Source organism: Neoarius graeffei, chromosome 22, assembly GCF_027579695.1.
Source record: "Neoarius graeffei isolate fNeoGra1 chromosome 22, fNeoGra1.pri, whole genome shotgun sequence".
Lineage (NCBI taxonomy): Eukaryota > Metazoa > Chordata > Actinopteri > Siluriformes > Ariidae > Neoarius > Neoarius graeffei.
This window is the reverse complement of record NC_083590.1, coordinates 7,724,013-7,746,418: the sequence shown is the minus strand read 5'-3', so window position 1 is coordinate 7,746,418 and position 22,406 is coordinate 7,724,013. Positions and strand designations below refer to the sequence as shown.

At 45.5% G+C, this 22,406-nt stretch overlaps 2 protein-coding genes across 4 annotated transcripts; one reads left to right on the top strand and one right to left on the bottom strand.

The window, feature by feature from the left end:
* The first annotated feature begins 2,351 nt into the window (after positions 1-2,351).
* Positions 2,352-8,207, top strand: mrps7 (mitochondrial ribosomal protein S7). 2 transcript variants are annotated; one of them, XM_060904306.1, is made up of 6 exons: positions 2,352-2,407; positions 2,517-2,671; positions 3,044-3,235; positions 3,326-3,389; positions 3,483-3,650; positions 7,786-8,207. In XM_060904306.1, the coding sequence occupies exons 2-6, from the start codon at positions 2,628-2,630 to the stop codon at positions 8,005-8,007; spliced, it is 690 nt and encodes a 229-aa protein (XP_060760289.1). In that variant the 5' UTR covers positions 2,352-2,407; positions 2,517-2,627; the 3' UTR covers positions 8,008-8,207. The 2 variants fall into 2 exon arrangements, with proteins under 2 accessions (XP_060760289.1, XP_060760290.1); XM_060904307.1 differs by having other exon boundaries at positions 2,357-2,407; positions 2,575-2,671.
* A 247-nt stretch (positions 8,208-8,454) lies between these two features.
* Positions 8,455-22,259, bottom strand: mif4gdb (MIF4G domain containing b). 2 transcript variants are annotated; one of them, XM_060904304.1, is made up of 6 exons: positions 22,160-22,259; positions 13,552-13,645; positions 13,331-13,440; positions 12,838-12,993; positions 12,656-12,748; positions 8,455-12,536 (listed from the first exon to the last, which is right to left on the bottom strand). In XM_060904304.1, the coding sequence occupies exons 2-6, from the start codon at positions 13,631-13,633 to the stop codon at positions 12,309-12,311; spliced, it is 669 nt and encodes a 222-aa protein (XP_060760287.1). In that variant the 5' UTR covers positions 13,634-13,645; positions 22,160-22,259; the 3' UTR covers positions 8,455-12,308. The 2 variants fall into 2 exon arrangements, with proteins under 2 accessions (XP_060760287.1, XP_060760288.1); XM_060904305.1 differs by having other exon boundaries at positions 12,883-12,993.
* Positions 22,260-22,406: the final 147 nt, after the last annotated feature.

Here is a 22,406-nt window from a genome sequence, read left to right as displayed (position 1 = left end):
CTTCTACAAGGGATTAAAACCAGCCCGTGTAGTGCACTTCTACAAGGGGGAAAAAAACAGCCTGTGTAGTGCACTTCTACAAGGGGGGGAAAACCAGCCCGTGTAGTGCACTTCTACAAGGAGGGGAAAACCAGCCCGTGTAGTGCACTTCTACAAGGGGGGGAAAACCAGCCCGTGTAGTGCGCTTCTACAAGGGGGGAAAAAACAACCCGTGTAGTGCGCTTCTACAAGGGGGGAAAAAACAACCCGTGTAGTGCACTTCTACAAGGGGATTAAAACCAGCTCGTGTAGTGCACTTCTACAAGGGGATTAAAACCAGCCCGTGTAGTGCACTTCTACAAAGGGGAAAAAAACAGCCCGTGTAGTGCACTTCTACGGGGGGGGGGGGGGGGGGGGGGGGGGGGACAACCAGCCTGTGTAGTGCACTTCTACAAGGGGGGGAAAACCAGCTCGTGTAGTGCACTTCTACAAGGGGGGGAAAACCAGCCCGTGTAGTGCACTTCTACAAGGGGGGGGGGGGACAGCCCGTGTAGTGCACTGCTACAAAAGGAGGAAAAACAGCCTGTGTAGTGCACTTCTACAAGGGGGGAAAAAAACAGCCCGTGTAGTGCACTTCTACAAGGGGGAAAAAACCAGCCCATGTAGTGCACTTCTACAAGGGGATTAAAACCAGCCCGCGTAGTGCACTTCTACAAGGGGATTAAAACCAGCTCGTGTAGTGCACTTCTACAAGGGGATTAAAACCAGCCCGTGTAGTGCACTTCTACAAGGGGATTAAAACCAGCCCGTGTAGTGCACTTCTACAAGGGGATTAAAACCAGCTCGTGTAGTGCACTTCTACAAGGGGATTAAAACCAGCTCGTGTAGTGCACTTCTACAAGGGGATAAAACCAGCCCGTGTAGTGCACTTCTACAAGGGGATTAAAACCAGCTCGTGTAGTGCACTTCTACAAGGGGATTAAAACCAGCTCGTGTAGTGCACTTCTACAAGGGGATTAAAACCAGCTCGTGTAGTGCACTTCTACAAGGGGATTAAAACCAGCTCGTGTAGTGCACTTCTACAAGGGGATAAAACCAGCCCGTGTAGTGCACTTCTACAAGGGGATTAAAACCAGCTCGTGTAGTGCACTTCTACAAGGGGATTAAAACCAGCTCGTGTAGTGCACTTCTACAAGGGGATAAAACCAGCCCGTGTAGTGCACTTCGACATGGGGAAGAAAACCAGCCCGTTTAGTGCACTTCTACAAGGGGGGGGGGAAACAGCCCGTGTAGTGCACTGCTACAAAAGGAGGAAAAACAGCCTGTGTAGTGCACTTCTACAAGGGGGGAAAAAACCAGCCCGTGTAGTGCACTTCTACAAGGGGATTAAAACCAGCTCGTGTAGTGCACTTCTACAAGGGGATAAAACCTGCCCGTGTAGTGCACTTCTACAAGGGGATTAAAACCAGCTCGTGTAGTGCACTTCTACAAGGGGATAAAACCAGCCCGTGTAGTGCACTTCTACAAGGGGATTAAAACCAGCTCGTGTAGTGCACTTCTACAAGGGGATTAAAACCAGCTCGTGTAGTGCACTTCTACAAGGGGATTAAAACCAGCTCGTGTAGTGCACTTCTACAAGGGGATTAAAACCAGCTCGTGTAGTGCACTTCTACAAGGGGATTAAAACCAGCTCGTGTAGTGCACTTCTACAAGGGGATTAAAACCAGCTCGTGTAGTGCACTTCTACAAGGGGATTAAAACCAGCCCGTGTAGTGCACTTCTACAAGGGGATTAAAACCAGCTCGTGTAGTGCACTTCTACAAGGGGATAAAACCAGCTCGTGTAGTGCACTTCTACAAGGGGATTAAAAGCAGCTCGTGTAGTGCACTTCTACAAGGGGATTAAAACCAGCTCGTGTAGTGCACTTCTACAAGGGGATTAAAACCAGCTCGTGTAGTGCACTTCTACAAGGGGATAAAACCAGCCCGTGTAGTGCACTTCTACAAGGGGATTAAAACCAGCCCGTGTAGTGCACTTCTACAAGGGGATTAAAACCAGCTCGTGTAGTGCACTTCTACAAGGGGATTAAAACCAGCTCGTGTAGTGCACTTCTACAAGGGGATTAAAACCAGCTCGTGTAGTGCACTTCTACAAGGGGATTAAAACCAGCCCGTGTAGTGCACTTCTACAAGGGGATTAAAACCAGCCCGTGTAGTGCACTTCTACAAGGGGATTAAAACCAGCCCGTGTAGTGCACTTCTACAAGGGGATTAAAACCAGCCCGTGTAGTGCACTTCTACAAGGGGATTAAAACCAGCCCGTGTAGTGCACTTCTACAAGGGGATTAAAACCAGTCCGTGTAGTGCACTTCTACAAGGGGAAAGCAGCTGTGTGTTCCCAGAGAAGGCCTGATCCCCGCGCAGTGAAGGTAATGAGATTTATTTCCTCCCTTCTGAGTCCGCATTAACGCGCTGACTTTACCGGCTCGTGTTTGTGATTTCTCTTTCCTTTCTGAGAGAGATGTGTCTATATTGCAGATTGTAAAAGTGCTCAGAGTGAAAGCAGAACCCGTGTGGGTTTGCTGTTTTTAATCAGGCGCTGTTCTGGAGCCCCACTCGGGGTCCTCGTTCCCAATCACAGCTTCCAACATGGCGGCCTCCGTCGCGAAGCTTTTAGCAGCTTGGACGCCCAGGTAAATAACACATTGTTCCAGGTGTTTACAGCTGTGCTTTATAAAAGTAGAAGATGATAATCCGTGCAGTGCTCCTTAACGCTTTTATTCCGTTTTTAATGAAGATTTTAGAAACACGCCGTAACCTCTGACCCCCTCACAGACTGCACGTGATGTTAGAATGATGTTTATAAGAATAAAGAGAGTGTATGAGAATGATGACGCAGTGGGTTTGATGGTGGATCATTCAGGAGATGCACTGAACACAGAGCTTTTATAAACCGTGTGTGTGTGTGTGAAGGAATGGGGAGGGCCTGCAGTGCATTAAAATAACCTTCTGAGTTAAACATCAGCCTGCCGTGATGCATCAAAACTACTCCAAATCCTGTTCAGGTTGTGTCCGGTTCGGTGGAGTCGGTACAACCCGTACTACCTCGAACCCGAGCCTCGTAAGGAAGCCTACTCCATCCCTGAGTCCGAGCTCAGCCCCGAGCAGAAGGAGGAAAAGGAGCTGAAAACCCTGAGACCCATCAAAGCAGCCAAGTCCAGTGCCACCAGCTCACCGTTCGATGATCCGGTGATCAGGTCATCACCTGCGCATGACTTTACTCTCTCTCACTAAACTGCTTCCAGGTTCTCGTTCGGGTTCTAATATCAGTTCTTGTTGCTCAACAGCAAGTTCATTAACCTGATGATGCAAGACGGCAACAAAGTCCTGGCACGAGGAATCATGACACAGGTATGCGACTGGAGGAGCCGTTTCCACTCATTCAATACACCAGGTGAAGGTTTCTCTCAACACACAGCTCTGTCATGTGTCTTTCGTCCTCAGACTTTGGAGATAATCAAGAGGAGGCAGGTGGAGAAGTACCACCGCTCTCCAGCAGACGAGAAGGAGATGATCGAGTGTAACCCGTACACCATCTTCCACCAGGCCCTCGAGAACTGCAAACCCATCGTCGGCCTGGCCAGCATTCAGAAAGGGGGCAGGAACTACCAGGTGAGTCAGAAATATTCAAACTGCTGAACTTTTAACCTTGCTCACAGTGAACAGTCGTGTGGGTTTCGAAACAGCTTTGTGAGCGTCAGTGGCTGACAATTTCCTGTAATTCCATTTTGAGAAGTCAGGAGTCACAAATGGTTCATCTGAGAGATTAGCAAGGAAATCATCAGGAGCCATTTACGGAGTCGCTCAGTGAATTCATCAGGAGTCGCACAGGAAGTCACTCCTAGAACTCATCATCAGGTTCCATCCTCAGGTTGAGGGATGGATGCAATAAGTCTCTCTCTAGCTGCTTCGGGCATCCTGAGCCATTCGCACTGAAGCCTGTCCACCTACAGATGTTTGATGTCCATAAAATCCTTGCCCTTCCTCTTTTTCCACTAATTTTTCCCTCTAAAAGCATGCGATGAAAAGTATTGTGATGGATAACATGCCCAAAATACTTGAGTTTCTTAAGTTGTGTAATGTCCATGAGGCGTTCCTTGATGTTAATCCTCCAGTACCTCCTTGGTGGTGGTTTTTTGCTATTCAGGGTATTTGTAACATTCTCTGATATGCCCACATCAAGTCAAGTTTATTTGTATAGCGCTTTTAAAAATCAACATTGTCGTAAAACAGCTTTACAGAATTTGAATGACTTTAAACACGAGTTAATTTTATCCCTAATCTATCCCCAATGAGCAAGCCTGTGGCGACGGTGTTGAGGAAAAATTCCCTCAGATGACATGAGGAAGAAACCTCGAGAGGAACCAGACTCACTTGTTTTCAAATGTGGCCAGGCGTTTGCTCATTACTGGAGCGATGGTCCAGGCTTCAGCCCCATATCTCAGAGTTGACCAAACAACACTGGAGAATTGACTTTGTGGTCAGTGATATTTTGGGAAATATTAATATTTTTTGCATTTTAGAGGAGGATGTTTTAGCAATCACAATTCTCCTCTTGATCTCATCACATCCGCCATCCTCTGTTATCTTGTGTCCTAGGTAGATGAACTCTTCTCACTTCAGCGTACCATCTATGGTGATGGCTTTCCATTTATTTTGCTTATTACCATAGCTTTTGTTTTCTTAGCATTCATCTTCATATTGAAGAGTTTTCCAACTTCATTCAGGTGGTCAACCAATCTCATTACTCTGAGAACTCATCAGGAGCCGTTGAAGGAGTTGCTCTAAAAAAAAAATCAAGGAGTCACTTTAGAGACATCATTGGGACTTGCTCCGAGAGATCATCAAGAAGTCACTTAAAGAGATCAGCTGGAGTTGTTCTAGACCAGGGATGGGCAACTGGCGGCCCGCCTCCTTACTCAGTGCGGCCCGTAGTCTCATCTCATCTCATTATCTGTAGCCGCTTTATCCTGTTCTACAGGGTCGCAGGCGAGCTGGAGCCTATCCCAGCTGACTACGGGCGAAAGGCGGGGTACACCCTGGACAAGTCACCAGGTCATCACAGGGCTGACACACAGACACAGACAACCATTCACACTCACATTCACACCTACGCTCAATTTAGAGTCACCAGTTAACCTAACCTGCATGTCTTTGGACTGTGGGGGAAACCGGAGCACCCGGAGGAAACCCACGCGGACACGGGGAGAACATGCAAACTCCGCACAGAAAGGCCGCGGCCCGTAGTTCATTTATTAATTATCAGGAAAAAAAAATTAACCGCGGCCTTTTTTTTTTTTTACAGTTGTAATTACACTGTTGACCGATAGAGGGCGCTTCCTTTAGCTCGCGGTGCTAAAGGAAGCCGCGTCATTACATCGTTGTATACGTCATTACGTCGCTGTATACGTCAGTTACATCGTTACGTTTGCATAAACCTTGGCACGAATATCAAAGCAAAAACAACACGGAAGAAGCAGCAACAACAACAATAATAATAATAATAATGGATGACTTCGCGTTTGTACAGCTGCTGCTTCTCGTCGCTTAAAAATGGCGATCTTTCGCGGTCTTGTTATTGTTGTCGGTCTTAACAACTCCGCCCCCGCTGACGTAAGTGGTTCCTTCCTCTGGCCCAGCAGAGAGTTGTGCTGCGTTCATGTGCTATGGGAAGATGATATTTTTCAGTTGGGAAGTGGTAATTACCAGTGTGTTGTGTTCACATGCTTTTGTTGTTGTTGACAAATTAAAGATGGTGGACCAGATTCACGATCAGGCCTGTTATTTGGCTAAAACAATTATGGATTGCCTTGTTCATCAGCTGCAGCAGGAATAAGAGTTATCAAAAGTCAAAAGGTAAATAATGCTGAATATAAACTTTAGTAGCGTACAATGCTTACCATTCAAGTGTCTTGTACCGCTCGCCACCATGCTGAAAAGGTTAAAGCTCATCTCATCTCGGCAACTCATGTATCAAAATTTTCTACGAGTTGCCCAGTGGAAAATACCACAAGAGGGGGCGTTTATGTGTGCTTTCCATGTCGGCGTTTGGTATTTACCATAATTCCCATAGCACATGAACGCACCATTGGTGCTAGCCTGGAACCGGTTTTTCTGGCCCCAGAGCCAGTTCTTTGTCAGTGGAAACAGAAAACCCGGTTCCAAACTGAGCACTGGCCCCGAACCAGCCCTGGAACTGCTTTGGTGGAAAGGGGGCAGAGGTTTCGCAGGGCTCCTCCGACAGAGCGGGGTAAACTGCCCTATACTGCACTGAGGTGAGTAGCCTCATATTAACTGTGAGATGTAGGCCTGAGTTTGACATGGCAGGACAAAAATATTTTAACATGCCATGCATTTTATCTCTCCAGGAAGCTCTCTGCGCGAAGACACTGAACTTTAGCCACCTTATGGATTTAGTGACCAAAGTAACAAATCTCATCGGGGGGGGGGAACAGGTCCCTTTGTCACAGGAGGTTCATTGCCTTTTTGGATGAAGTGGACGCCGCATATGGGGATTTACAAATGCACGCTGAGATCAGATGAGGGAAGTGTCTGGAGCGTTTTTTTGCGCTGCGCTCTGAACTACCAGTGTTCTTGGAGAACAGTGTTAGTGGTGATACAAGCACCTACTGCAGAAAACTCAGACACAGTTTATTTGCGACATGGCCTTTCTGACAGACATCACCTCGCATCTCAACCACCTTAACACACACTTGCAGGGGAGAGACCAAACTGTTTGCGATCTGTATGCACACATAACCGCATTCCAGCGTAAACTCGACCTGTTCATAGAAGGATTTTCTTCCCATCGTCCAAATTTGGCCCGCTTTCCCGCTTGTGAGGAGATGCGAAAAGATAACCCCAGGTGCGAGAAACTACTTCAGAAGTATAGGGCCGACATCGAAAAATTGCAGGAGCAGTTTAACGATCGTTTCCAAGATTTTCATGTGATGAAACCACGAATTGCGCTATTCACGGACCCCGTCTCTGCTGCTGTCAGCAAGCAACCATCAGAACTGCAGCTCGAACTCTGCGAGTTGCAGTCAGATCCGTATTTTCAAGCAAAGCGCAATGAGAGGGGAATTTCATTTTGGAGACTGCTACCAGAGGCACGTTTTCCACTCCTCAGAGATTTTGCTCCGTCAGTGGCCAGCATGTTTGGGAGCACTTACATTTGTGAGAGCAGTTTTTCAACAATGAAGCACATTAAGTCAAAAGAGAGGAACAGACTCACGGACGATGCTCTTTTTCATTTGATGCGGATTGGATGCACAAAGATTGACATTGATATCCAGTCTATTGTGCGCCAGCAGGCAAAACCACAAGTATCTCATTAAGTTGCACTTAATGTTGGGCCGCTGTGTTTTTAGTTTTGTGCCTCATTGAATGTGAGCCCTTTGTTTCTTTTAAAACAAACTTGTGTTTGTCGTTTAACAAGACAAGCATTATGTTAAAAATGCATTTCAGTGTGGAAAATATTAAATGTTGGTTCAATAAACATACAGACATAAGAATATACAAATATTTTGTTCTTATTTAAAATTCTTTTGTAACTTCTCTCATATCTGATTAGTTGAAGTGCGCGGTCATGTGGCCCTCTGATGGTGGTGATGAAAAATTGTGGCCCTCTTTATCATGCAAGTTGCCCATCCCTGTGCTAGACCTTGTGAATTGTTCTTTGATTTCAAGAGCTTACTTGTATAAATTTTGGATTTTTGCTCTAACGCCACTATCCACCATCTCCCAGGTTCCTGTTCCTCTAACGGATAAGCGTCGCCGTTTCCTGGCCATGAAGTGGATGATCACAGAGTGCAGAGACAACAAACACCGGCGCGCACACATGTACGAGAAACTCTCACAGGAGCTCCTCGCTGCTTTCAATAACGAAGGCAACGTCATTAAACGCAAACACGACTTGCACAAGATGGCTGAAGCCAACCGGGCGTATGCACACTACCGCTGGTGGTAAGGAGGGAGCGGCTGTCAGGGTTCTCCTCTTCAGTCGTGTTTAGAACAGGATTGGATTGGAGCACAGCCTTGGACTGGTTCTGTTGGGTGTTTGTTACACAGAAGCTTTGTGATCTCAACTTTTAAGTTAACCTGATGTACAATATGAACATAATGTGTTTTTTTTCCTATTATAATAGCTAATAAATTGTTAACCCCTTCTTTGGTCTTTATTTCCTGGTGGCAAGAAGAGTTTCACACAAGCCAATACAAATCGACCAAATTCTGCTTTTGGAAATGTAAACACTGAAAAACCAAAGCACTTTTTTGCTTTAAAGCTGCTTGTTTTTTTTTTTTTTAAAGAAATCTGGTGTCGTTTAACAAAGAAGGTGAGGTTGGTATGGATAAAAATGACAAAATGGTCTTAACAGTATGAAGAAACAGGACCACAGACTCAAAAGGGTGTTTTAAAATGCTATTTTATAGTCTCCATCTCCAAAAAAAAAAAGCAACCAAGTTTGTGTGGTTTTTTTTTTTTGAGTTTAGGCAAGTCTCAACTTTGGTAAACATCATCTCAGCTAGTCAAAAGACATGGAAAGTTTCACACCACAACAATCACAGAACCCTAATGGTTACGGTTCATGATCTTACCGTATTGTACTGAAATTAGGACTCCCGTCTTTTCCTCATCGGTCAGCATTTTAACTTGGCTGTGTTTATTAGACTATGAACAACGTGAAGGTACAAGTTTGTCCAGAACTCTGAACAGGATAAACTCTTACAAAATACAGCCTCCTCCCAAAGACATGTGGAATTCCTTTTCAGACTAAATTTATTATTTAAAAAAAAAATCCAATATTTTGTGTCAAAGCTCAGGCTGGTCTGTATTCCCTGTATAAATATTATATACGCTTTATAGTTTTAATGAGCAAACACCTAGTCAGAGCAAAAAGTGTAATTTAACCCCATCCCCCAACATCTATTTCTTTCCATCCCCTGTAAAGGGATTCGTTACATTAGCACCATGCTGGAGATCCTATTCGACTCCCAAGGTTAAAGCACTGTAATCAGAATTGTATCTTCTGCTTTGGTTTTATTTCTGCTAAATAAACTCTCAGGTGCTCTCATACACCAGCGTCGTCGTCAAGTCACTTACCGTCAAGTACGAGGTGATTATTGTCCACAGACCTAATGCTGCTAATAAAAAGTGCAAAAATCCATCACTCAAGTTAATGACACATCGAGTCCAAAGTGCCCAGGCTACTTGCTCAAAAGTCAGGTCCAAGTCAACGCCAGAGTCCCTCTGCTGTGATTCAGATTGAGTTCAAAGTCTCAAGACTATTATTCAAAAAGTGATGTCCATGTCAAGCCCCCAGATTTGCTGCACAAATCCAATCCAAGGTCACAGCCAAAAGCTCTTGGCTACGGCTCAAATCGAGTCCTGAGTCAGGGTTCTAACTCGACCAAAACATCAGCGTAGCGGCACCAGTCATAGCGGCCGGGGTCTCGGGAGCCACCTTAGGTCCCCAAAAGCTCATGGGTTCCACATGCTTGGAAATGCATTTCCTGACACTATTCTCTAGTAATATTAAAGCGAGATGGCCTTTCAATTTCATAAACTCGCTGAAATTTAGTTCCGTCTGAAACGTGATCATTGTGATACATGTTTATTTCTGCAATATCTCACAAAATATCAGGCCATTCTGTGGCTGGGAAGTTATTTAATTTGAGGGGATTAAAGCAAATAATGTGCATGAAATCGCTTGCTTCGCGCAGTCAAGCAGACAGAGGAAGTCCGTGTGCGCATGCACAGGTTTACCTTCTTCTTTTGGGTTTTACAGCAGCTGGCATCCACAGTGTTGCATTACTGCCATCTACAGGTTTCCCTTTGAGCGTGCACTGACAGTTCCATCATTCTGTTGCTAAACGAACAGCTGATCACACCGAGGTGCTCGCTGAGTGCCCATATTTATTAGTTTGGTCCTGCGTTTCCTTTCCTTCGTATATAACATAACGTCTTTTCTTCTCACTTTCTTTCCGTTACTGTAGTCGCTCTTTCACGTCCTCCATTTTTCTCTCCTGTTTCAAATTTGTATCCCACAATGCCTTGCGTGAACGGGGAAAGCCCACCATGGGATGTATGGCGTAGTATCTTGAATTGGGTCATGGTGAAGCAGGAAAAAAAGAAGGAACCCCCCCCCCGGGGAATTTAAGGCCACAGGGCTCTAAATTCATTAATCGTTCTATTAAAAAAAAAAACTAATAAAATTGGAAGTCTGTGATTCAAATTCAGTAGCTTTCAGTCACTAAAACAAAAATAATTAGGTGTCGGGAAAAATTCTTTTTATGACCTAGACTACCGTTCAAAAGTTTGGGGTCACCCAGACAATTTTGTGTTTTCCATGAAAAGTCACACTTTTATTTACCACCATAAGTTGTAAAATGAATAGAAAATATAGTCGAGACATTTTTCTGGCCATTTTGAGCATTTAATCAACCCCACAAATGTGATGCTCCAGAAACTCAATCTGCTCAAAGGAAGGTCAGTTTTATAGCTTCTCTAAAGAGCTCAACTGTTTTCAGCTGTGCTAACATGATTGTACAAGGGTTTTCTAATCATCCATTAGCCTTCTGAGGCAATGAGCAAACACATTGTACCATTAGAACACTGGAGTGAGAGTTGCTGGAAATGGGCCTCTATACACCTATGGAGATATTGCACCAAAAACCAGACATTTGCAGCTAGAATAGTCATTTACCACATTAGCAATGTATAGAGTGGATTTCTGATTAGTTTAAAGTGATCTTCATTGAAAAGAACAGTGCTTTTCTTTCAAAAATAAGGACATTTCAAAGTGACCCCAAACTTTTGAACAGTGGTGTACACTTGAAAAATCTGAAAGGCAGTTTAACTTTAAGATTCAACTATATTCGTGACATTTACGGAATAAGAATAAAACAACCGGTTGATGCTCACCAAGTGTCCGCTTTCTTTCTTCTTACCCTCTTCAACACCCTCACCATCAGTGATGCAGGTGACCCAAGGGTACCGTTTATACCACTCTGGATGAAACCCCGATAGTCATTTCTTCGCGTCCTTCCAGGGGACTGTGGCCACAATCACTAACCGAGTGTGCTGAATTAGAACCAGAAGCCAAAGGCAAACACGGCTGCTCACTCACTGACAGCGTCACTGCAGACAGACATGTCCAACTCGGTCTCAAGACCGCTACTGTGAGGTGGCACTGAATCTGCAGCGCTCCCAGTAGCCCTGCGACGCTTGCCTAGCTTGACGAGAAATTTATCTGTGGTGATCAGATCCAGATGATGAGATCTTGAATTACTCTGGACCCAGCATTGCTAGGCCTTAGGCGAGGTACACCTTCCCCTACTGACCGTTACTCCGACAGTTTCAATGCACTGTGCTGCGTTATAAAAAAAAAAAATTGCCGGGGACCAGCGCATATTACAAGAGGCGCTTACAGATGGCACTTTACCGCAAACACAGCGCAAGGAAGGAGATAAACCGGACTAGCATGATCAGGGATGATCTCCACACGGAACTACTCAGGCACCTACACACTGGGCGCTTGCGTGGACAGGGAGTGGAGTATGTCCGAATGAAGAGCATTTGCATCGTGGCGCGCTGTCGCCCCCGTGTGGGGATAAGAGAAAATTAAACAAAAGGCCATTTTCAAGACTGACAGGTCTTTTTATTCGTGTAGCACCAACTTTTACAGGCGTGTCGGCAAGATTGTAGACGTAGCGCTAAGGAAACATTGCATATCGGCCCAATACGCTGAAAAGGCCTAGCTAGAACCCCGCCGAGTCCCGGGTCCTCTACTCAAACTGAATCCAAAGTCCAAGTCAGAAAGTCCAGAACTTGAGAATGACATCACGGAGACACTGTGGAGCTTTCATGCTTCAAGGTAGAGTTTACTCAGAGCCACATGATCATGACAACGTTATTCAGACTGACGTTAATTCATCTTTCGATCCCTCAAGAACAAGACACTGATTTTCCGACCCAGTCCTCACTGATCCTAAAATCACTCTACTTTCAAACCCTTTCACTCTTCCATTTCCATGACAATCAACACTCGGAGTGATGTACCTGAGTTTAAAGATTTGGAACCAAGCCCAGAAATTAACTCCTAGAAGGCACTTGTTCACTTCCTGTGTCTTTACCCATGAAAAATAAACAAGTCCAGTCCGAACACACGTTAATAAACGGCCTTGGGGAACAAACAGCGCATGTTCTGCTTCTCGCTGCTGATTGGCCAAGATGTCAGGCGTCAGTCCATGAGTCAGTCAGTCCGTCCGTCAGTCATGCACTTCGCTGTAATAGTACTTCTGGGCCGTGTCGCTGAGGCTCCAGTCTCCGGCGCGGAACTCGAGGATTTCGAGTAGGAGGAGGCGAGAGAGCGAGCTGAGGCCATGCTGCAGCAGGAAGCCGTCGCGCAGCAGGAAGAAGAGCTCGTCCATGCGCTCTGTGTTCACCTTCTCCAGCTGATCACCAATACGGTGCAGCTGCAGCACCAGGCAGTCCACCTGATTTACAATATAACAATCGCAGATCTCTTAATCAGGGTATATCGTCACACAGTAACCTCGAAGTGCTAAAAATGTTGCGGAAGACGGGAGAAGCAGAGCATTATGGGTAAACAGACCTCCTCTTCGTTTTTGAGTGCGTCTGGTTGGGCGAGTCTCATCAGACAGTCATAGACCGGGTGAACCAGCGCCATCATCGGCATGTTGTTCACCTACACACACACACACACACGTGTAACAGACAGAACATGTTTAGTCAACAAATTTTTTTAAATAATTAAAACTAAACATGCGCATTCACCTTGAGGTAATCGAAGATGTTGCAGATGAAGGAGACGTAACACACCCACTCCTGAGTGGACCTCTTTCTCATCTCCTCTCGGCCCTTGAACTCCTCTTGTAGCCGGGTCAAGAGGTGACGGCGAAACACACTGCTGCTGCTCTGCTTCGCCTCCGCCTGCAGGGGGCAACAACAAAAGCTACGGCGGCACGTCACAAAATAACACCGACTACTAATAGATACTATTACCATGAACTTATGATGTAGAGATGAACAAAACGATCCCATTCTATTTTGTGTAGCTGTTAATGACCATTTGGATGGAGCTACATTAATAATAATAAAGTGTTATCTAGTGCCTTTCACAACCCCAAATCCCAGATGATCTTTATACCATCGCTGATTATCATTTTATACTTCCTTACTCCATTTCATTCGTCACTTATATTTACTTTCATGCAAGTCATGTTCATTGAGGAATGGGGACGATTCCGAGCAGAAGTCACACGTTTACCTGGACGATAGTGAAGCACATGCGTCCGGCCTCTTTGCTGAACACCTGATCCTTCAACGACTGGTCCACAATGACGTTACACACAGTCTCCAAATCCACCAAACCTGGATCTGACAGATAATAAAACATCATGATAATACTGTAAAAAACAAATTCGCCTTAACTGCCTGTTCGCTACATTAGTCAAGTCCATTGGCTAGTGTGTGTTCTGTAGGACAAACCTTTAAGAGCCATTTTAAGCAGTTTCTGTGTCTCCGGGTCGAAGGAGTGGATCTTGTATTCTTCTTTGGACAAGTCCTCCATTGTGTTCAGTGTCTGAGCATCAGGACACACATACAGACTATAGTGATGTACAGTGACCTATAGCGATGTATACTAAATGGAGTGATCTAGTGATGTGCAGTGATCTATAGGGATGTATACAAATGTAGTGACCAAGAGGGTAGTATACATCCCTATAGATTCTAAGAGTATACATATCTATCGGACATGCAGCGACCTATAGGGACGCATAATAATGTAGTGATCCATCAGGATGGGCAGCAAACTATAGGGATGTATACCAATGGAGCAACCTACAGGGACGGGCAGCGACCTACAGGGACATATACTAACATAGCAACCTATAGGGACATATCCTAATGTAGTGACCTACAGGGACGTATACTAATGTAGTGACCTATAGGGACATATACTAATGTAGCGACCTATACGGACGGGCAGCAACCTATAGGGACGTATACTAATGTAGCGACCGATCGGGATGGGCAGCAACCTATAGTATAATGAATAAATAATAGAATTATTATTAAGTATGGGCGCTGTGTGAGACGGCTGCCTCTCCAGTAGCTCTGTAGTTTTTAGCTCTTTAAACCTCTTTTTCCACCTTTTTTCTTTTCCGCTCTTCTTACGAAGACAGTGTATTTTACTTATAATCACATGGATATTTTTAACTTTAACAGGCAACCAGGAGCCAGTTTTCTCACTTATTCGAGAGAGGAGCTGCTGGCCCTGAAGACAATGGGACGAGCCGGGATACCACACCCCATCCCGGCCGAGTTGAGGAGGAAACCCAGGGGCTGCAAGGCTGGAGCTAAGCTAAAGGCTAGGCTAGCGGACAAGCAGTGGCGCTACAAACCATCCATTCCCTCCGTTATCATGGGGAATGTGAACTCGCTGCCGAATAAAGTCAATGAGCTATCTGCACTGAACAACCAGCGGATTTATCGGGAGAGCAGCTTATTTATCTTTACGGAGACATGGCTAACACACCTTGTACCGGATGCTAATGTGGACCTGCGGGAATTCACTGCTGCGAGAGCCGACAGAGACACTAACACATGCGGGAAAAGCAAAGGTGGGGGACTCATGATTTATGTTAACAACCGCTGGTGTAACCCAGGACATATCTCCGTAAAGACAGTTTTACGTTGCCCGGACTTGGAGCAGCTAGCCGTTAGCCTGCGGCCATATTACCTGCCGAGGGAGTTCAGTCACGTGATCACCATCTGTGTTTGCATCCCTCCGAGGGCAGACGCAGCCACTGCATGTGAGAGGATTCACTCTGTCACAGCAAGGCTGCAGACACAGCACCCTGAGGCATTTATCATCATTTCTGGGGACTTTAAATCACGCTACTTTGGCTGCTTTTTACCAGGCTGTGGATTGTCCAACAAGGAACAACAGGACAATTGACTTGCTGTATGCTAATGCGAGGGATGCATACAGAGCCACACCCCTCCCCCCACTAGGGAAGTCTGACCACAACCTGGTTCTTCTACAGCCGGAGTACACCCCCCTGGTTCAAAGGCAGCTTACAACAACTAGCTCCATCAGGAGGTGGTCCCCTGAAATGGAAGATGCCCTCAGAGACTGCTATGACATCACGGACTGGGATATGCTGCTTAGCCCACACTGTGAGGACATAGAGGGGCTGTCACACTGTCTGACAGATTACCTCAACTTCTGTGCAGACGTGGTCTCCCCCACTAAGACTGTACGGTGTTACCCTAATAACAAGCCATGGGTAACACAGGAAGTCAAAGCTGTCCTCAACAGGAAGAAGGCCGCCTTCAGGAGCAGGGATAGGGAGGCGATGAAAGCAGTACAGCAGGAGGTGAAACGCTGCATGAGGGAAGCTAAGGACAGCTACAGGAGAAAGGTGGAGCGGAAGCTGAAGGAGAACAGCATGAGGGAGGTCTGGGAACGTGTGAAAACCATCACAGGCCACAATACAAAGACCAGAGTCGTTGAGGGGACAGGGGAGAGGGCGAATGAGTTGAATGACATCAACTGGTTCAACCAGCTCACATCCCTCCCCACCCTCCCTGCAGCCATTTCTCCTTCTTCCCTCAACACACCTCCCGCCAGTCATCACAGCAGCCCCCTCCTCCCCCATCTCAACACAGACTCCTCTATGCATTACCGCAGACCAGGTCAGAGGTCAACTGAGGAAGCTTCACCCCAGGAAAGCAGCTGGCCCAGACAAGGTGTGCCCCCGACTACTGAAGACCTGCACAAACCACTCCAATGCATCTTCAACCTCAGCCTGCAGCTGGGGAGAGTGCCCACCCTCTGGAAGACATCATGTTTCATTCCAGTTCCCAAAAAGAATTGGCCCAGCGAGCTGAACGACTTCCAACCGGTGGCACTCACTTCACATCTGATGAAGATATTGGAGCGGCTCTTCCTCATCCTCCTCAGACCCCAGGTGCAACATGCCAGGACTGTCTGCAGTTTGCGTACTGGGCAGGTGTTGGTGTGGAAGACGCCATCCTCTACCTGCTACACCGAGCCCACTCGCATCTGGATAAGGGAAATGGTACAGTGAGGATCCTCTTCTTGGACTTCTCCAGTGGCTTCAACACCATCCAGCCCCTTTTGCTTCAGGACAAACTGAACAGGACGCAAGTGGACCCCTGCCTGGTCACCTGGATCTCCAGCTACCTCACAGACAGGCCACAGTACGTCAGGCTGAAGGACATCACGTCTGACACTGTGATTAGCAGCACCGGAGCACCCCAGGGCACGGTGCTGGCCCCTCTTCTCTTCACCCTGTACACCGTGGACTTCTGCTACAACTCAGAGCTGTGTCACATTCAGAAGTTTGCTGATGACGCAGCCATCGTTGGGTCTATCAGTGATGACAGAGAGGAGGAGTATAGGATCCTGGTGAGGGACTTTGCTGTGTGGTGCAACAGGAACCATCTGCAGCTCAACACCTCGAAGACCAAGGAGCTGGTCATTGACTTTGGGAGGTCCACACCAAGGTCACGACCAATTCTGATCGAGGGAGTCGAGGTGGAGGCTGTGGATTCCTACAAGTACCTCGGGCTGTGGCTGGACAGCAAGCTGGACTGGACTTGCAACACCAAACACTTATACAGGAAGGGACAGAGCAGGCTATACTTCCTTAGGAGGCTGCGGTCCTTTAACATCTGCAGGAAACTCCTGTGGATGTTCTATCAGTCTGTGGTCGCCAGTGTCCTGTTTTACACCGTGGTGTGCTGGGGGGGCAGCACATCCAAGAAGGACACATCCAGGCTGGACAAACTGATCAGGCGGGCCGGCTCTGTGGTCGGCATGAAGCTGGACTCTCTGGTGACGGTGGCAGAGAACAGGACTATGGACAAACTACTGAACATCATGGACGATGCCAGTCACCCTCTGCACACAGTCATCAGCAACCAGAGGAGCCTGTTCAGTGACAGAATGCTCCTTCCCAAGTGCAGGAAGAACAGACTTAAAAACTCGTTTGTCCCTCACCCCATCAGACTGTACAACTCCTCTCTGGGGGGGAGGAAGGGTAACAGGAGGACAGGAAAGAGAAGTAGCCTAGCCTGACAATAAGCAATACTGGACAATGTGCAATATAAAGTACAATATCTCTCCTGCTTCCCCCCCCTTTCCCTATTTTTTCCTCCTCTCTCTCCCCCCCTTCCTCTCTTCCCCATATCTTATTCTTTTGATATTTGTATATGTAAATACTTAATTTATCTAGAAGTTTTTCTCTATTTCTTTTCTCTGTTTATCTGTAATGATGCTGCTGGAATCTTAATTTCCCCGAGGGAACCCACTCAAAGGGATCAATAGTTTTATCTAATCTAATTATACATTACAGAGCACTAGCACTGAACAGCCACATGACTGTGTACACAAAAATGTACATGTATTGGGATCTATAGTCATGTGTGTGCACGTATATATATATAAAATATCTCATCTCATCATCTGTAGCTGCTTTATCCTGTTCTACAGGGTCGCAGGCAAGTTGGAGCCTATCCCAGCTGACTATGGGCAAAAGGCGGGGTACACCCTGGACAAGTCGCCAGGTCATCACAGGGCTGACACATAGACACAGACAACCATTCACACTCACATTCACACCTACGCTCAATTTAGAGTCACCAGTTAACCTAACCTGCATGTCTTTGGACTGTGGGGGCAACCGGAGCACCCGGAGGAAACCCACGCGGACACGGGGAGAACATGCAAACTCCACACAGAAAGGCCCTCGCCGGCCACGGGGCTCAAACCCGGACCTTCTTGCTGTGAGGCGACAGCGCTAACCACTACACCACTGTGCCACCCTATATAAAATATACCAACTACAAATGAACCACTGTTGAACTGATATATCATTCATTCAGAGCACAATTAGGGCTGGGCGATTTTACGATTACGATGTTATTCACGATATAAAATCTCTACGATTAGAAATTAGACACGTACGATATGCCTACGATAAGCCTACGCCTTCAATAAAATTACTTCATCCGAAGTTTTGACAGACACGCGAATAGCCAATCATAACTAAACAGTACCGCACGTAACCAATCAGTTGGAAGAGAGCCACGTCAAGTTAGGTTGCGTGCACACACAAACGTGTAGCAGCAACGCACAGCATGGCTGTGGTGAAGTTTGCAGGAGCGCGGCATTTCTCCAACAAAGCGTGAAACAAAGCGATTATAACAGGGTTCCCGCGGGGTTTTAAAAGGTAGTTAATTAAAATAGGCTAAATTATGGCCAGTAAAAAGTAGTAAAAGGTAGTAAACGTAATCTGACGTGGTAGTAAAATTTTTTGACCCCCATCCAACTGGGCCTATGTGTTTTCTAATTCGTTTAATTAACCTGCATGCCATAATATCCATAAATTACTACATTTGGGCGAATTTATTTTTATGTATCGAGGAGGACCGCAGTGAGGAGTTGGTGGCGCATGCGCATTGAATTCCAATAACGGTCGAATCCAGTATAAATTTATACCAGAGATTGTTTAGTACGAGACTGACTTTGTTTATACGGCTGTAGTCGAATCTATCTGTTAACCCGACTGGCGACATCTGCACGAGAATTAAACAATGGGGAAATGCAAACTTTCAGACCTCTGGCTGGAGGAACCTGATTTTAAAGACTGGCTAAAGGCGGTAGATGGCAATCGGCGAGAGGCGTTCATTGAAAAGTTGATCGAGGCACATGTAATACGTTGTGTGCGCGCGCCTGGTGCGTTGTGTGCGCGCGCCTGGTGCGTTGTGTGCGCGCGCGCGCCTGGTGCGTTGTGTGCGCGCGCGCGCCTGGTGCGTTGTGTGCGCGCCATTTGAGGCATCCAAAATGTGATGAGCAAACCCGTTGAACTGTTCAAATGATTAAGATTAACCCTCTAAAACACTGATCTCTGGGAGGAAGGTGTTGACTCTGCCCACGGGCCTTCACGACTACAGGACTGGTGCAAATGACTATCTTAAGCAAACTTGGCAATGTGTTGAGAGACTGCCAAAATAGGGCTTGGGTTATGTGTGTTTCAGGGGCGTAGGCAGAAATTTGTAATACTGTGGACTTCTATGAAATAGAGTGGACCCCATTGTAAGCGGGGGGTCTGGGGGTCCTCCCCCAGAAAAAACTGTATTTCTTAGATGCAATTTCCTGCATTCTAACCAATTTTAGGGTGAATATATTAGCAAATCCCATCTGATTCACAGCCCTCTGATTAATGGCAAGATTAAGAATTGTGTCAAGTTTCAGCTCAGAGCAGGTCAGATCTTTTGTTTTGAAATACAGGACGATTCCGTATTGTAAGGGACAGTTGACAACCCTACCCTTTCACCCCCCTATTTTGCTTACGTTAAAAAAAAAAAAACTACATTATAGACAACGGGTCTTTATTTGCTATTGTTTTGTAACGGCATTATCATTGTCCACATCTGTTTCTTCTGATTTCGATCTTTTTGGCTTATTAAAGAAAGAGGACAGCGATGTCTGTTTAGACATTTTCTGTTTAAGTTAGCGCAGCTAAACTAGCATTCTAGGTCAGCGATGACTTCCGTTTTTTGGCATAGCAACGGATGTTTGCTTCTTGCCGCTTATCAAAAACGTGGGCATTAGCCAATCAAAATGATTATAGAGAAAAAAAACACTGACAAAAATATAATTTCTGTAAATAGTTGTAACATTATACTTAATTCAAAGTGTTTTGTTTCGTGTTACATTATTGTTATCCTGCTGTTCATTGAATTTCACGTTAAAAACACCTCCTCTATGGTGGGCGAGCCAGCTGTCAATCAAGTTGGACACCTCCGATAGGGTGGGCCAGCCGTCAATCATAGTGGCACCGGCCCACTGTTGCCCTTATGTGCCTACGCCACTGGTGTGTTTTGTATCTTTAGGGTGTGTGTCTTGTCTTTGTCACGTGTGTGTGTGTGGGGGTTCGTGTTTGCCATTTGACCTGATCTAAATGTAATGAGTTGATGTACCTAAGCACATAAGATTTTTTGTGCAAATCTGTTCACCTGTTAAAAAGATTATTCCACAAACAAAAGGTTGGCCATCTTGAAAGTGTTGGCCGACAAAATGTAATCAGATCTTGTACCTAATGTGAAGTGTTGACACACAAGGTTTAGTGCAAATCCGTGTACCCGTTAAGGGGTTATGGGCCACAGTTTCACAGTTCAATAAAATTATAACTTGTATGTGGAAGTTTGTTTTCTTTTATGCAAATATGCATTACTCCATGTGTAGCCCTAGCAATGGGAGGTTCTATTATGCGTCCAAAGGGAAAGAGTTACACTACCGGTACGTTCAGATTTTCTTTCTATCTTGTCTCATCAATCCAACTCTTTGGGTAGAGTTGTCACTAACTTATATGTAGCACATTCACTTGGACTAACACATACACTCAAAGATTACCTTGTTAAATTGTGAGAAAATGTCCAAATCCAAATTGTCGCTGTGGTAGTAAAAAAAATTGTGAAGGTAGTAAAAAGGTAGTAAATTCAACATAAAATATCTGTAGGAACCCTGTATAAAAATGAGCGAGAAGCCGACTGACCGGAGTTCTGAACAGGAAAGTCAGAGCACTGCCCTGGAGGACATCGTTGAAAAGAAGGGCCAGAGATCTTCGGTTGTGTGGAGGTATTTTGGATATTTAAAATCGGACATACAACAAAGTGTTACACAAAACCTTAAACACACTGACGTACAAGATTGCACTTTTTTTCTCCTTGCAGCATAAGGTTTACATGTCAATGTCTTTTATGTTTATTTGAAAGCTGCTAGAATTTGCACAAATGATTAACAATGGTATATAGTTTTTTTCAGTTTCAATTTATTCATTTGAACAAAAAGAACAAAAGAATGTGCATCCAGTTTGTTTTGGTTCTGTGAAACTTGAAGGCTTGTTAAGCTATTTTTGTTAATTAGGAAGGAACTACTAATTTGTAATGTTCATATTTTGAGCAGAAAATTAAAGAAAATACAAAAATGGTGATTTGATTTATATCGTGATATATATCGTTATCGAAAATTTTGAAAAAATATATCGTGATATAATTTTCTCTCATATCGCCCAGCCCTAAGCACAATGTTTTAAAAAACCTAAAGAGATGATGATCAAGTCACTAAAACTTTGCAGTCAGCTCTGGGGACGCGATACGGAAGTGTTGGTGATGTAAACACAGTGGTATGTGTTCTCATCCCGGGAATTCATCACTTTACAGTGTGAGTGCACAACTCCAGTGGTGTTTGTGCAGCAGTCATGAGCAACACTGTGTGTGTGTGTGTGTATGAGAGATAAAGCAGGAGATTTGACCAGCTCATGCTGGAACAGTAGAAACCTAGAGGTGACACAGAGGTCACAAAATGGCACTTCACCCCCGAGGGGAGTTAAATCCAGAGGTGTGTTCACTAACCCCATTAATCACTGACCCACACTAATAACATTAACCAATGACACCCACTAACCCCTGACCAAATTAATCACTGACCCCCACTAACCCCATTAATAACTGACCCACACTAATAACATTAACCAATGACACCCACTAACCCCTGACCAAATTAATCACTAACCCCATTAATAACTGATCCCAACTAATTAAATGAATAATCGATCCACACTAATCCCATTAATCGCTGACCCCAACTAATCCCATTAATCACTAACACACTAACCCCATTAATCGCTGACCCAACTAATCCCATTAATCACTGACCCCATTAACAACTGATCCCACTAACCCCGTTAATCACAGACCCCCCACTAACCCCATTACTCACTGACCCCACTAACCCCTGACCGAAGGCGGCTCTCGGATTAAAAACACACAGCTTGTGGTTTTGGTGAATTGTCTCTCCTCCCCGGTTGCATTAAGAGTCTTTAACGTGTAAACAGTGTCCTAAACTCCAAGCCAACTAGAGCACAGGGAGTTTAAACCAATCCTGTCTCCTTACAAACTGTTTCCACAAACTCTGTGGGGTTTCTGCTTAAAATTCACACCTACATTCTTATCAGTGTTTTGTTGCCTGAGGGTTCAGTCACACAATAAACACACTTACTCAGTCTTCAGTGAAAGTGAAACATCATCACCATCATTACTGAGCGTGAGGTGAAGCCCAGGAGTGTGAGAGCGCGAGCCGAATTAATCTGCTTCCGCTTCTTCTTCTTCTTGTTTTGTGGCTGTTGGCGTTCATTCAGCTTACTGCTGCATTACTGCCACCTTCTGCTCCGGAGTGCAGACAGCAGCTTTCCAATAGAATCCTTCACACAGCCCTGAATCTACATTCAGTCCTCCATGTTTAACAG